This window comes from Aspergillus pseudonomiae (genome assembly GCF_009193645.1).
Source record: "Aspergillus pseudonomiae strain CBS 119388 unplaced genomic scaffold BDV37scaffold_72, whole genome shotgun sequence".
Taxonomy (NCBI): Eukaryota; Fungi; Ascomycota; class Eurotiomycetes; order Eurotiales; family Aspergillaceae; genus Aspergillus; species Aspergillus pseudonomiae.
The window spans coordinates 88142-102093 of record NW_022476064.1 but is presented as its reverse complement, the minus strand read 5'-3'; the positions used below and the strand labels follow the sequence as shown (position 1 = coordinate 102093).

At 46.0% G+C, this 13952-nt stretch overlaps 2 protein-coding genes across 2 annotated transcripts; both read right to left on the bottom strand.

Moving 5' to 3' along the window:
• Nucleotides 1-4129: 4129 nt before the first annotated feature.
• BDV37DRAFT_195905 (bZIP transcription factor) lies at nt 4130-5446 on the bottom strand. Its single transcript, XM_032079766.1, has 3 exons — nt 5153-5446; nt 4522-5090; nt 4130-4445 (listed from the first exon to the last, which is right to left on the bottom strand). Exons 1-3 carry the CDS (start codon nt 5322-5324, stop codon nt 4314-4316), a joined length of 873 nt encoding a protein of 290 aa, XP_031938174.1. The 5' UTR covers nt 5325-5446; the 3' UTR covers nt 4130-4313.
• Nucleotides 5447-11919: 6473 nt separating this feature from the next.
• Nucleotides 11920-13702, bottom strand: BDV37DRAFT_195878 (branched-chain amino acid aminotransferase, cytosolic). The gene is made up of 4 exons (XM_032079765.1): nt 13520-13702; nt 13143-13428; nt 12784-13081; nt 11920-12737 (listed from the first exon to the last, which is right to left on the bottom strand). Exons 2-4 carry the CDS (start codon nt 13369-13371, stop codon nt 12035-12037), a joined length of 1230 nt encoding a protein of 409 aa, XP_031938173.1. The 5' UTR covers nt 13372-13428; nt 13520-13702; the 3' UTR covers nt 11920-12034.
• Between the last annotated feature and the right edge of the window lie 250 nt (nt 13703-13952).

The following is a 13952-nucleotide window of genomic DNA, read 5'->3' as shown; positions in this document are numbered from 1 at the left end:
CTCCGGCATGCAATGTAATGGCGAGACATGCGCGAATAAAGCCTTGCGTATTCTCGTGAAAGAGCGCTGCGGATATTTGACGGCTGGCTGATAACTCTGCATCCACTTGCGCTTATCTTCGTATCAACATTATAGGTATGTTTATTCCATCAATTCTGGTCTGTTTTGAACGCGAACGAGGCCAGGTAGCTAGATCGTGTAGCACTGTGGTTTAGTCCGGGATGTCAGGCAGGATTGGATAGCCGGTGGAGACGCTCAGCGATGGTTTGTGATATTCGGTTCCGTGATAAATGCCATATGAGAAGTCAATATTTGCTCGTCCCTGCAAGGTGTGGAGTGAGTGTACGGGTGCTGCTTTGGGCAGGCATACGTAGATTTAGCGAGGCACAGCTTAAACCGAGACCGATATAGTTCCCAAATCTCAACTGAAGCGCTTGGGTTTGCTTGAAACAGTACCATTTCGCTGTATGGAACGGTCCGCTCGGTATTTCGGTACTCCATAGACGTTTGGCATACGTTTAGAGATTGCTATCAGTCTCAGGGGTAGGGCCCACGTTAAGACTTAGCGTAGAATTGTCGATGTGATAGCTCATCAAACTCTAAGAGGTACTTCGCCTGAGTCAAGGAGCATTCGGCTAGTCCGTAAACAGAAAGTCAGTATGATTCAAGCGCGAGACTATTCGGAGCTAGAGGAACGGTGAATATCGCTTGATCTTCTCTGAACCACGGCCTGGCCAAGCTTCGATTTGATAAAGTGGATTGGAATCAAGTGAGCAGCATCGGTTGCTGTAAGTTGTAGTCTCATTCCCCGCCAATCCGAATTCGGTGTCTCGCATGCACTGGAGTTGTAGGCAATGCAGGAGTATTGCCAGCCGCTATTTCACTTTGGGCAATGCAAACGAGTCCTTGGAAATTTTGCATCGTTCACTTGCGTGTATGTTGTTGGTGATACTCCCCGAGAGTAAGCTGAGGAGCTCGGGGTTTGTCCGAATCGAGAGTCGATCATAAAAGGCTTGGCTCGAGGGATTGCTCAAAAAGGGGGGTGGAAATTGGTGATAGATTACAGAGTGATACAAGTTGATTTATGGCGTTCGGTCCATGGGGGATTGTGCATTAGAAAGGTGTAATTTGAGCTTTCTTTGATACAGTTAATTATTATTCTGATTATTTAAATGATCGATAGAAAGCGTTGTCGGTCCATACTCCGTATGAACTTTAACGGATAAGCAACAATAGAGATAAGGTCTAGAATACATCCCGTAATCTTCATCAATAGCCACGCGCATGCTAATGATGCACGCTAAGGCATGCACTGTCATTGTCCCTCATCACGCCGTCGTCCATTTCTCTCTCGTTGAATATTTCCCAAAATTGTGAAGACCCCAATTTGGTCCCTCAACAACAGGGATTCTTCGTGTCTTTCGTATTCATGGTCGGACAATCTTGTTCAAAAATCTCTCACCAAATAATCCATGCATTTGAAATATTCGATCCATTCCCGAAAAATATGTTACTCGGGTTTCGCCGGTAACATGGGCCTCAAAAGACGAATTAATTGGCCTCCTTTGAGCCGCCTTGCGTCACCTTCCTTGACGAATCCAAGGTCGAAGTCGAGAGTTTTCGATTCCACACTAACGCAAGGACAAGGCGACGGCTGAGCCGGATACGAGTTGACTATCGAGTCAAGTATCACCACCACTTCATGGATATGGCACAAGCGTTCCAGATTAATAATGGCTCCCATGCTTTCCGATTGCCGGTTGCAATCCATGTAACGTCGTCGACAGCGCTGGATGCCCCCCTTTTTGAGTTAGTCGATACTAAGTACTAGGAACCACTTGGACGAGGTAGTACTTGTACTCGGAGTATGGTCGGGTATCTGTCAAGGTGGGGTCCCCAAAACCCGTGCGGGCTGTCAGCATTCAGTTTGCTCCCTCAACCCCCTGATTGGCTCGCTCGGGTGTTTTGAATTGGACCTTCGGACCAAGAGGCTGATCATTCAATGCTCTGTGCCATGATTTTCAAAATGGCATAAGGCTGACCATCAGATCAAGTTCCGTGGCGGTTCAGGCGAATGGCCTGTACCACTACAGACCCGACATGAAGTTAATACGTTGGAATTGACGCCATACCTTACAGACAAAATAGACAGACTGAACGAGAAAAGGGGAGGGGTAGAACAAAAAAGAAAAAAGAAAAAAGAAAAAAAAAAAATCTTTTTCCCCTTCCGACTGACAATTAAAGTACGAGCTCGGTACATCGTAAATATGCCATGTCTTTTCAGGCCACCAATGATGTTCCAAGATAACCGGAATAGGGAATTGGTAGCGGTTGCTCATCCATCCCCATCATGTGGCTGCGTGCTATTGTTGACTTTCCAGCATATCTGCAACCATGAGGTCTCTCAAGGATCAGGCTGCCTTGCTGGTACCAGGGTGTGCAGAGCCCGAACTATTCCCCGAGATTTGACTAGGAGTAGAACGGGACCAAGTCTCGTGGGACGTTGTTAGGCAGAGGAATGGTGGTTGTACGCACTTAAGAGGCTCAAAGTGATGATGGATCCTATACTATCTTTCTTATCATACTGGGTGGAACATTCGCCTTATGCATACACGCCATGAGATTCGCTACCCACTAATGGCTCGGGCCATACAACTGGATAAGGGCCCCAAAACGAGTTCCTCCTTCAAACGCATCCAAGGTGACGAGCGAGAACATTAAATTGTCCACTCATTGTTCGTTTTCAGATGTAGCAGTAGAACGAGGTCAGAGATCCAACGTCCAGGGTAAAGCTTGCAAGGCTGAAGCTAGTTTCTCGACAATTTCCCCCAGGTAATTGAATTAATTTAATTCAACTCTTGAAATTGGCCCCCATGGAGGTGTACATACATACATACATACACCGTACCACGTCATGATGGAGTGGTGGAGGCGCAGCATGTTCGTTTCTTGCGCAGAGCCCCACTGAAAGCGCCTATTTCAGACTCCAAAGACCAAAACCTCGCACTCAATCTATTTCACGGGCCAAAGCCGACAGGGCAAATCAAATCCAATCAATAAAAAGGGACAATAAAGGGTACCCGCAAATTGAGTGCAGGGGATTCTGTTCTGGCCCGGGCGTTGAAAGGAGCCTTTGCTTTCACCGCGTGCCAGACGGATGGCGCCGGAATGGGGCCCGTCAAGGGTTATGCCTTGAAGGGTAAATAGTGGTTGCTAATACCAAGATACCAAATATTTGTCCGGAGCGACCTGCGTAAGTTTACCCATCCATATCCGCTTTCCAGTGAGTCCTCGCGGCAAATCACTTAGTTGAGCAGATTAACTTCTTGCATATCGTCCAGGTATGATTCCTTTTGGAACAACCCTTAGGCAACCATACCCGAAACTGGAATATTTTGCGACCACTAGGTATCATTGCTAGTTTAAAAGTTACCCAAGGTTGAAGGGAGAGGATTCCAATAAAATAAAATAAAAATAAAATAAAAAAAGAAAGAAAGAAAGAAAGAAAGAGAGAGAGCAAAAAGAATCAAAGGATATGGAACGCGTCAGGCTCCCGCTAGAAAATATTCCTGGGGAAAAGGTGGATTTGAACATAAGAAATGAAATACATCATTACGAAATCGATACTCATCGTACGAGGAACAGTCAATAGTCAAGAATATTACCCTGATTGACTTGAAATTCAACAAGAACTCTCTCCAGTCTAGCCCCCAAATCTAGCGAGTAGTCCGAGGAGGCCCGCAAATTGTTTGGGGGCCAGGCTGGACATGCACATAGTACATAGCTTAAGGCCAACCAACACCCAAAGAGCCACCGATTGGTCGAGACCCCATTGTCAATGGTTTCACCTCCAAAGAAAAAACAAAACAAAACAAAATAAAATAAAACCAAAAAGCCACACACACACACACATACACACACAACCAAGTTCAAGCTGTATTCCATGACAATGCTGAGAAGACATGAATTGTAGGAGAATATAAATCACAATAATAATAATAATAACAACAGTAATGATGAAAGACAGCAAGAAGTAGTTTGTAGCATGGCCACTAGTGTTACGCCTCAAGATCAAGCTCCCATAATAGCCGGAACGCCAACCGCAATGTATCGATCAAGCTGTCACATCACCCAAACCCAAGGCCCTGTAAAGCTGCGCCCTGCCATGTCTTGTGATGTCTGAAAACAGATGGCATCCCATGCCCACCCAAAATAGTCAAATGAATGAAATAAAACTCCACCGTACACATAACCCAATTTATCGTACCAGTCGTTACAACAAGCCATCGCCAAAAGCAAACCAAATAACGTCATTAAAATAGAGGGTACGAGTGGGGAGAGCATGTGTCCGACTCGGGGGTAAGAGGGCATGCCAGATTGGGCGGCTCCGCTGGTGTCGATGGGGAGGAATGATCATCGCTGCAAACGTGCGACAGCGGCGGCATCTGAAGGAAGGGAATTAGTCTTGCTGAATATGGGATGTTTTGCAGATCGGCTCAATGAACGGGGAGGGGTATGTACAGGGATATTGGACTCCGAAAGATGTTGAGAACTCGGACACAAATCGATGCCAGCCATGGATGCGTAGCTCATGCTAAACGGGCTCACAATATCTTCGTCCGCGTAGACATGCGGCCTCTTGATTGGGCCTGTCGTAGCCATTGTAACGGGGAGAATAGATGGTACGGAGGTTCCATACTCTCCATGATACATATCACTGTAGGTACTCGGGATTGAATGGTAGGGATGTGGCTGTCCATATGGGGACTGTCCGTAGGGTTCCAAGTGGGAATATGAAGGATAAGAGTACACAGGCGGGGGTGATGCGGAGAGCTGGCGCGTACATTGATGGGAGAACATCGCCCCCCGGTCATCCTGTGCTGCATAACCATCATAAGCTGGGATCCTCTCCACTGTAGTCCGTCTCGTGGCATCCGCGTTCGACTTAGAAGTGCGAGAGTTTCTAGCACGAGGCTTGGCCGGATGCGAACTCTTTGGCACTTCAGTCCTCTCGTTGGACCGTTCTGGGGATTCTGAAGCTGAGGCAGCCCTCTTCTCAAGGTCCTCTAGGCGGCGCTTGAGCTTTTTACCTAATACAATGCCCGAGTCAGAATGGACGCCCATATCGTTTTCTTGATAACGGCACACTAACGATAATTGCGCTGTGCAATTCGGTTCTGAATACGCCGCCGCTCGGCAAGATCTGATATCTTGGTCCAGTCTTCGTTGGGATTGGCATTTGGACTGAATGCACTGCTGCTGGCGTGACTCGACGAGCTTCTTGAGCTGGTTGTTTGGTAGGTATGACTGCTTGACCGGTGCATCTTGAACAGATAAAGGATGCGGGGAAGAATAGCAGGAGACACTGCCAACTTTATATATGTAGAACAGAGTTTAGTCCGTCTACGATTGGTAGACTTAATGAGATCCAAGTAAAATCGAGGAAGAGCGGTACAGGAACAAAGAAGGGAAGAAAGATTGGCTATATAGATTCAGATTCAAGTGGTCAAGGCCGTCAGTGATGATTTACCATCGGAACCTAAAACAGAGAAAGGAATCACGTCGTATTTAAAGAAACGTTGGAGCCATGGCCAATCCACTAGAGAAACAGCCTACATGTAGCTCATTGCTTGCTAAGCCCCGGTCTCCGAGTCCAAAACAACCCATGACAGCGATTGAGCCGTTGCGATAACAGTGATAATCCCGTGTTTGGTTTAATTTTCTTCTCTGTTTTTTTTAATGAGTTGATTTAATTTTAGTTTAATTTTGATTAAATGGAATAAAAAAAAATTTATTTTTTTTTCTTTGGAATTAGAATAAAAATATAATACCTATTTTTTTTTTTTCGTTCTTGTTTTCCATTTTCTTGTTCTTTTTCCTTTTTTTTTTTTATTTGGGGTCTGGTAACATTAGTGTTTCGCAACAGGTGAATGCCTGGGGGCTTGGGGCCAGGGAGCCATTAGTATGCATGGCTTGACCATGTGTTGGTAGGGAACTTTTCCCGAATGGATCCGCGGATGTGCAGGGCTGCATCGCAAAATGGTTGGCGGGCTGACGGAATCCCAGGTTGTGAGGCTGTTGAAGCGGGCCCTCCGATGACCGAAAAGACCGAGAGGGGGGGGGGGGAATTAACAACCAAGGAAAAAGAGGAAGATCAGGCTGTGCTGAACCAACAGCCCCCCGGGTTTGACTTTGTCCACCATCATCGGCCATGTGGTTCCAGATATTGCATTAGCAGCATGTCGCTAAGGTTGAAGCTACATTCTCCAAAGAAGGGGGCGGTTTACCAAATGTATTGATGAATGTGCCTTGCAATTCACCGACATGTTAGATTCTAAAAGGAACTTGATAATAAATAGCAACATCATGTAGAATGCAGATCTTCACAGATTCTTTTTTCCCAGCCCTTCTAACTCTTCTTTGGGTTGTACTCTGCTCTGTCTGGGGTGCGAAAAATAGACAATGCTGCAGTTCAATGACACGCTGAATTCCTCACCTTGCAGCAGGTATAGAAAAAAAGGGAAAAAGGAAAAGTAAAAAGCCTCGAAACAAGTGTAACCACGGACAGTTTTCCAAAGTTGTATATCCTTCCTAACCAAAATCTTTTACGAGCGAGCCAACAAAGATCGGTAAGGAAAGTGGAAGTTGCACAGTCATGCATTGCTAATGGGGGCCTTTCTTGGTGATTTACTTTCCTTCCATGCATGTTACCCGGGGTACTTTGGGGTCCAACATGGATGTTGTCCTTGTATGTACAGTATAACTGTATTATAACAATAGGTATTTTACAAATGACAAAAATTTTCCCTGGATTAGGGCAGCGAAGTGGCTTTCCAGTGGCTCTCTGTCCCCAAAGGAAAACGGGAAAGATGCTGTTTCCCAGGAAGGGGCTAGATTTGCACCTTCACTTAGTGACCATTTGTATGTAATATACCAGTAATGCCTGTATTGACAAAAAAAAAGTATGGTTACACAATGAATCACTGAACTCGTTCTCATCATTATCTCCCATGGTTACCTATTCTTAGACCAAGAGGTGCAGGTTGTACTAACTAAAAGATAATTTTAAGCGTCTTTATTTGATGTCAGTCATCCGATGACTTGCATGCGTTCCTATTCTGGCAGACTCGAATTTCCTGCGTCCATCTATCCTTCTATTAGTTCGTCATCTGGACCCGATATTCAACTTTCAAATGGGGTTAAGTGCAGTACTTCATGGTTCCAATACTACAAAAATATATGAAACAGATCTAAACTTTTTCGGTATCGTGATAGAACCTCAATATGCTCCTACCCTATAGGACTGGTGTGTGCTCCGTACTTTGAGTTGGATAACAAATTCTCAAGATCGATATCGACCAACTTTAATTACGGGCATTGTGACTAGTTGCTTTGGCCGGAGTACCACCGTTCTAAATCCCTCCCAGGTCAAAGAAATTAGCCGCCGGCCCCCATCCCACTATTTTAGCTAGAATACAAGCGTTGCTCCGGACATGCTCTTTTATTAGGGTACCTTAACAAGAAAGAAGCATAGAAGGGGAAGTAAAATACATGGAGAAGAGGGGGGAAGAAAAGAAAAGAAACCTAAAACTACTATAATTGTATTTCGACTGCACGCCATTTCTAACCAATGACAAATTTGTTGTCAATACGGGTTAGGATGTACCTTAGCACGACCCACTCATTTGCATGACAGGCTTCATATCCCTCCGGAGTTGGATAACTCTTGTGATGTTTTTAGGGTAGAATACCTTCTGACCAATCACACCCGGGTGCACCAGTTTCCAGAAAAGGCATTTAGGCAACTCCCGTCCTCCGATTGACCTCCTACATGCTTCCTCGACAGCGCGAAACCAGAAGCGGGCAAATTCTGAGGAATGTTGAAGTGGATTGAACCAACATGGAAGAGTGCACGGCCTCGATTTCTGCCACGTTTGTACCGACCCCCTTGATCTTGGCAACACACTAAAGATAAAGATCTCACCTTACCTAGTGGATGGCGGCGTGGGTACTCTAATTGTATATCGCTCCTCTTATTCTAAAACGACACGACTCTTGATAAACATGAAGAACTGCGTAAGGCTGTGTTAGAGCTATGGGTAACTGGCAATATGTAAGAATGCGGAACGTTGCTTTGCCTATGTCTTGGACACAATGAATAATGATATTACCAATCATTCTCCCTCCTTCCCTCTGTCTGTCTGTCTGTCTGTCTGTGTCTATTTCTTTTTTTTTTTTTCCTCTTCTTTTTTCTTTTTCTCTCTTATTTACTACATCTGTTGCTAGGAATGATCTCTACCTTGAATATAACCCGTGCGAGGCTCAACTGCAAGGCAGATTACCAAACATACCATCATATTTGGGGGCGAGTTGCATGAAACGAGTACTCTTGCTGTATTAGGTTTCTGCTCGTTGATACGTTACTGGGATTGAAATCAACCCAACCGCCTCTTTCTTTCCGAGAGTAAGATGATTGGAAAGGAATTCGTTGCGTCAAGCAAGGTAGAGAATTCTTCCATGGGTGTGTGTGGGGATGCGTCAATATGATAATGTCTATTTTTGGGTTCACCCCAGTCTGAGGTATTTCGAGGGATAACAACTATGAGGCTCAACTTTTTCTTGTTTCTTTTTTTCCTCTAAGAATCTATCCCTTCCAGAGTAATACGAGCTCATAGTCTGGGCCCCCCCTTGTGTAGGGCTGATGAAACGGTGTCTCATTGGCGAGGATAGGAAACCAGCTAAGTATCTGTTTCAGGATGTATGCCTCGAGGTCACGCGCCAATCACATGGTTGGTCCCAGTTGGGTCGTCATGCAGAGTGATATCTTCTTGGTGGTGGTGGGGTCTGGGCCTGCATACAAGCATCCATTCATACTCACCCGCCTCATGACTCCTCGCCATCGTATGTAACCTCGTCTCTTATTTCCCCCACTCTGGCTAGACCCGTGGCCCCCGACAAAGGAAAAAAATAGAAAGAACAGAGTTGTATGTTATTGTGCATCGGGAGAACATCACAGTGCCGATCAATACTTATGAGTCAATTACTTTGACAAACCTCCTCCCGGCAATAGCCTGCATAACATATTTCCAAGGATCGGGATCTTAAGAGACAATATTCACGATGACGAATTGTTAAACCTTCCAGCAATGATGAAATACCCAGGCAGTGATGAAACGTGTTGACACTTACCTTTATCTGCACATATGTGACACATATATCTGCACTAACTGGCAGTGATTATACATATTCAGGCGTTTAGTACCCCTCGGCAATTTCCTCGCATTAAATACTTGTTTTATATGATTTCTTTACCTTCAGTCGCTTTTTTCAATAGCCCGTCTAATTCTAGAATTTGACCCCTGGTTGTTAGGTATATAGTATATACATTATTAATTTAACGCAGGGTCATCATCACCACTACTCCGCTTACAATGGCAGAATAAGCCTAAGGGTTATCCGTGCCACCCGAGAAGATTACGAACACCAATTGCTTACCCGGGTGTAGGTGACCGCACGTGGTGGCGGACTTGACATCTGACGGGCAAAGCTAAGTAGTATGAACGGTGAAAATCTCCACTGTATAGAGAGTACTAGTTCCGCCCCCAAGTCTACGCAGGTATGGATCCTTCGGCGAAGTAATTTATGCATCATCTTCGATCGAGAGGAGCGACTTACTTAGCTTGCCACCTCCGCTCGCATTTCGCAAATACATTCCCTTTTGATTCGTTGAAAGAGACATGGTTACCGGATAGATTGCTGTATCAATCTCAATTTATAGGGTCGGGCAAGTTATACGCCGAGATGCAATCGACGTCAATTGACTTCATTCGCTGAAGGTGGGGTGGTGGAATCAGCACAGGATGGCATTCCTTGTACGATGTGTAAAAGAAAACAAAAAAAAAAAAAATGGCTGAAAAGGCGAGCGTTACAAACTCGGGATTCATTATTTTCAACTATTACTGAGTACTCTTGGAATGGCCCGAGTGTCGGAACTCCGTTTAATGTATAACATATATACCATGCGGTCCATTGAAGAGCTCTGCAATTGTAGAGGATCAATTGTCCCGGGGCGGAAAAGAAGGGGTAGACTGTTAGGTTTTTATCGAACTGGAAAGCAATCTAGAACTATTTTGTGTTGATGCTGTCCCAACCAAGTTGACGGCATAAGTAACAGGCGTCGCTGAAGGAGTTCCGTTCGTTTGGGTTTAATATGTCCATACCAGTCAAATTTTGCAGGGCACAGTTAAATATAATTTCGATATAGCTATGCCAGACTTCGTTCTAGTCGACTGTAGTATGCCTACTGGGATCTATGACCATCTAGAGCTAGCAAATGGAATGTACCTTATCAAAGAATATATACACCCAGAACGATAATATTCGGTGTCAGACATGAGAAATCTTCAGCTCCACGGGTTTTGAGAAACACCGATTGCCGCTAATAACATGACACCTATTCGTAAAATTCCTCAGAGAATAACGCCTGCATTAGTCTAACAGGCAAGTCCCATAGGAACGAAGGAAATGATATTATTCTGTTGGTGATCTAAAATAACCCCGACATTCGGCGCCGCATATCTCCGTGCCTGTGGTCGACAGGTCCAGCAGATAATGAATGAATATTAGGTCTTGCGGGTCTCGTCGGCATCCCTCCCTACCAGTCTGCCTTGCTATCGGATTCCCTCTCCGCCAAATTGACTAAATATCCTGTGTTGCTGTGTTGCACCTCCCCCATCGTATCCGGAACCCGCTGTGCAGCACAGCCTTCGTGACGGCTTGACAACGGCATGGTGATCAGCCTGGTATGGAGTATTCAGATGCGTGTTGATCGACTTATCCGCCGTTGTTGTCCCGTGTCAGATGAATGGGGACGAATGACTGGAACTAATTGGGCGGGAGCGGATCTTGCCGACGTTCTGGACGCCGTGTAGCGTGCATTGTGGATCTCCTCGTGGCTGCCTGGGGATTCTCCCCCTTCAGCTTGGGCCCCTTATGCATACCCGCTTTGGGCTTACAGCCACGCCTCGTTCCTTGTTGGGGGCCGCGACGGATATTGTGCCTCAGGCACGAACTGGAGCCACGCTCATCCATACTCCGGACCAGTAATTTGACAAGTTGCCTCCCTAGGCTAGACTCGAGGGTCACGGATAACGGAAATTAATGAGGTTCAAATCTTTCAACGCTGATAGAAACCGGCCTATACTATCGTCAATCATTGACATTGGGTGTATATCGCTCTGGTCAATTGGTCAAGTATACTACTATACAGTACATCCCTACTCCACTGGATTTGTCGTTCCAACATGGGAATACTATCTGTTACTATATTTATATCATTGACCGTTGGGATCGCCGTGTTACTTCCCTGTAGAGATACGCCTTAGGTTGACAAGGTCCGTGACATGGCTCTTCAGGCGCCCTGTTCATGGGGCTCCAAAAAGGCTGACCGAAAAAGTACCTTGTAGTATGGCAGGGCACTGATCAACGATCTAACTTCTTAGAGGCTAAGTCGTCATTCGCGATACTATGACGGCTGAGTCTTCGAGTTGTTGGTTCAAGCGCAAGGTGGTAGCTGCACAGTTGATCATTTCCCTTTGAGGACATCTGCAGACGCCATGCACGGGTTGCTAGAGTTTTCGTGGAGGCAGATTCAGCAGGTGTCGACTTCCCAAGATACTCACCAGTTACTGCAACCAGACACACAAGGTAGCTTTTACCTATTGAGCGGTGGGTACTCCGGCTGGATAGAAGAGAGCAAATTTTGCAAAACCGAGATAGCTAGACTTTCTGCATATTCGTTTTAAGATATGTTATAATGCAAGATAGCGCTTATGCTAGTTGAAAAATGGCCAAACCAAACTATAGCAGTGATATAACCCAAGACTGCGATTCGTTTCTCTTATCCATACCCATAAAGAATCATGTAAAACACTCTAAACGACTTGTAGCCCATTTTGCGCGACAGAGGCTTCATTTACAGGACGTAGCTGGTAAAATCAGTATAAGATCATAAAGAATGTATCCGACAGCAGACTTACCTCCACTTATGGTCTTCATCACCATACTGGATTCCCTCAATCCAGTTTTTCATCTGGGAAGCAATCTCGCCAGCTTCCTCATCTTCCTTCAAGCCGCAATCGACCATCTTGCCTTTGTAGCTGATGCTTCGTACAGGGCTTACGATGGCTGCGGTGCCAGATCCAAACACCTCAATCAGCCTACCCTCGTCTGCTGCCTCAGCAACTTCAGACATTCTAATCTTGCGCTCGGACACAGTCCAGCCCTTTGGTGCTAGTCTTTCCCGGGCAAGTCCCAAAACAGAGTCACGGGTCACGCCTTCAAGAATGGTTCCATCTAAAGGAGCAGTGACTAGTTCCTTCTGCCCTGTTTCCTTGTTCTTCAACGCAATAAAGAGGTTCATAGTTCCGACCTCAGTCACGTATTCTTCCTCACCGAAAAGCCACAAGTTCTGCTGGAAGCCTCGGGAGGCTGCGCTCAGTTGAGGAACAATGCACGGAGCGTAGTTAGCACCCAGCTTCTTATCTCCAACACCACCGGGCCAGGCTCGAACAGCATAGTCAGTGGCCTCTAGAGAGATGGCTTTGAAACCAGTGGGGTAATAAGGCCCAACAGGGCTTGCGATGACGAATAAAAGGGCAGAACCTGGTGGACCAACCCCAAGGGTACTTTGCGTGCCAATCATTGTGGGCCGCAGGTAGAGTGAGTAACCCCGAGCACTATTGCTATTAGTTGAAATACGTTGGGAGTCAGCGATGACCATACCTAGGGATGAATCTGCTGTCCAGCTTCACGAGCTCCCCAACCAATTGAGTCAGAGCCTCACCATCAACGGTAGGGAGAGCAATTCGCGATGAAGACTTGTTCAAGCGCTCCATGTTCTTGTCTGGACGGAACAGCCGAATTTGGCCATTGTTGTCTTTATAGGCCTTCATGCCTTCGAAGCATTCAAAAGCATAGTGAAACACACAAGCCGAGGGATCCAAGCTTAGGTTTTGGTAGGGGACAATACGAGGGGCATCCCAGCCATTGGATGCTGACCATTCAATAGCAAGCATATGATCTAAGAGATATTCACGTTACTATAGGCACAAAATGTGGCTAATTCCTTGGATTGCGCATACCAGTAAAAGTTTTGCCAAAAACGAGATCCTTAGCAGGTGTCAATTCTTTAGGGGTGCTCGTTTTGGTAACCGTAAGCTTTGAAGGATCAATGCCAGCTAGCCGGGAAGCAACAGCTGGAGTACTGCTGAAATGCCTCTGCCATAATCGAATTGCGCTGAAGCTCTGCTTCGGAGGGATGGCCAGGCTTTGTAGCGCCTTGGGGCGAGCGAATTGACGCAGCGAGTTCATGCCTGCGCGCCGCAAACTGAGAACCGCGGTACTCACGGGGATGGTTTCGCAGAGTGCCTATCGACCGTGTCACTACTAAGGAAAAATTGATGTTGGTGAAAGATAGGAGTATGGGCAGGAAAGCGAGTTAAATGGCGGAAGGGGCTACCTTTAACAGATGAATGAGTCGTATCCCACGGACCCTAGGTCCAACTCCGGAAGTTCCAGCGATAACCGAACTGATACGGAAGCCAAACAAACGCGCCCCACACGATCTCGAATGGCAAAACCGTCATACAAATCCAGTGATGGAAATGTAAAGTGCAATTTGTTAATTGTTGGCTGCCGTCAAAGTAACTTTCACAGAAGTTGACCGCGAGATTGTTTATATTGTTGATCAACAGGCCAAAGCGATTGGCAGACAATCCGTGGCTGACGTCCGAGGTCGGAGTTAAAATTCGCAGATAGCCGGCAATAGCCTTTACAGTGTACCATTTGAGAGCTGTGAGCCACGTGATATCAGCATGAGCTGTGAACCGTTCCACAATCATTCATTGGTTACAGCGTCATTTATCACGTGATTATATCCGTCCTGATGGCAG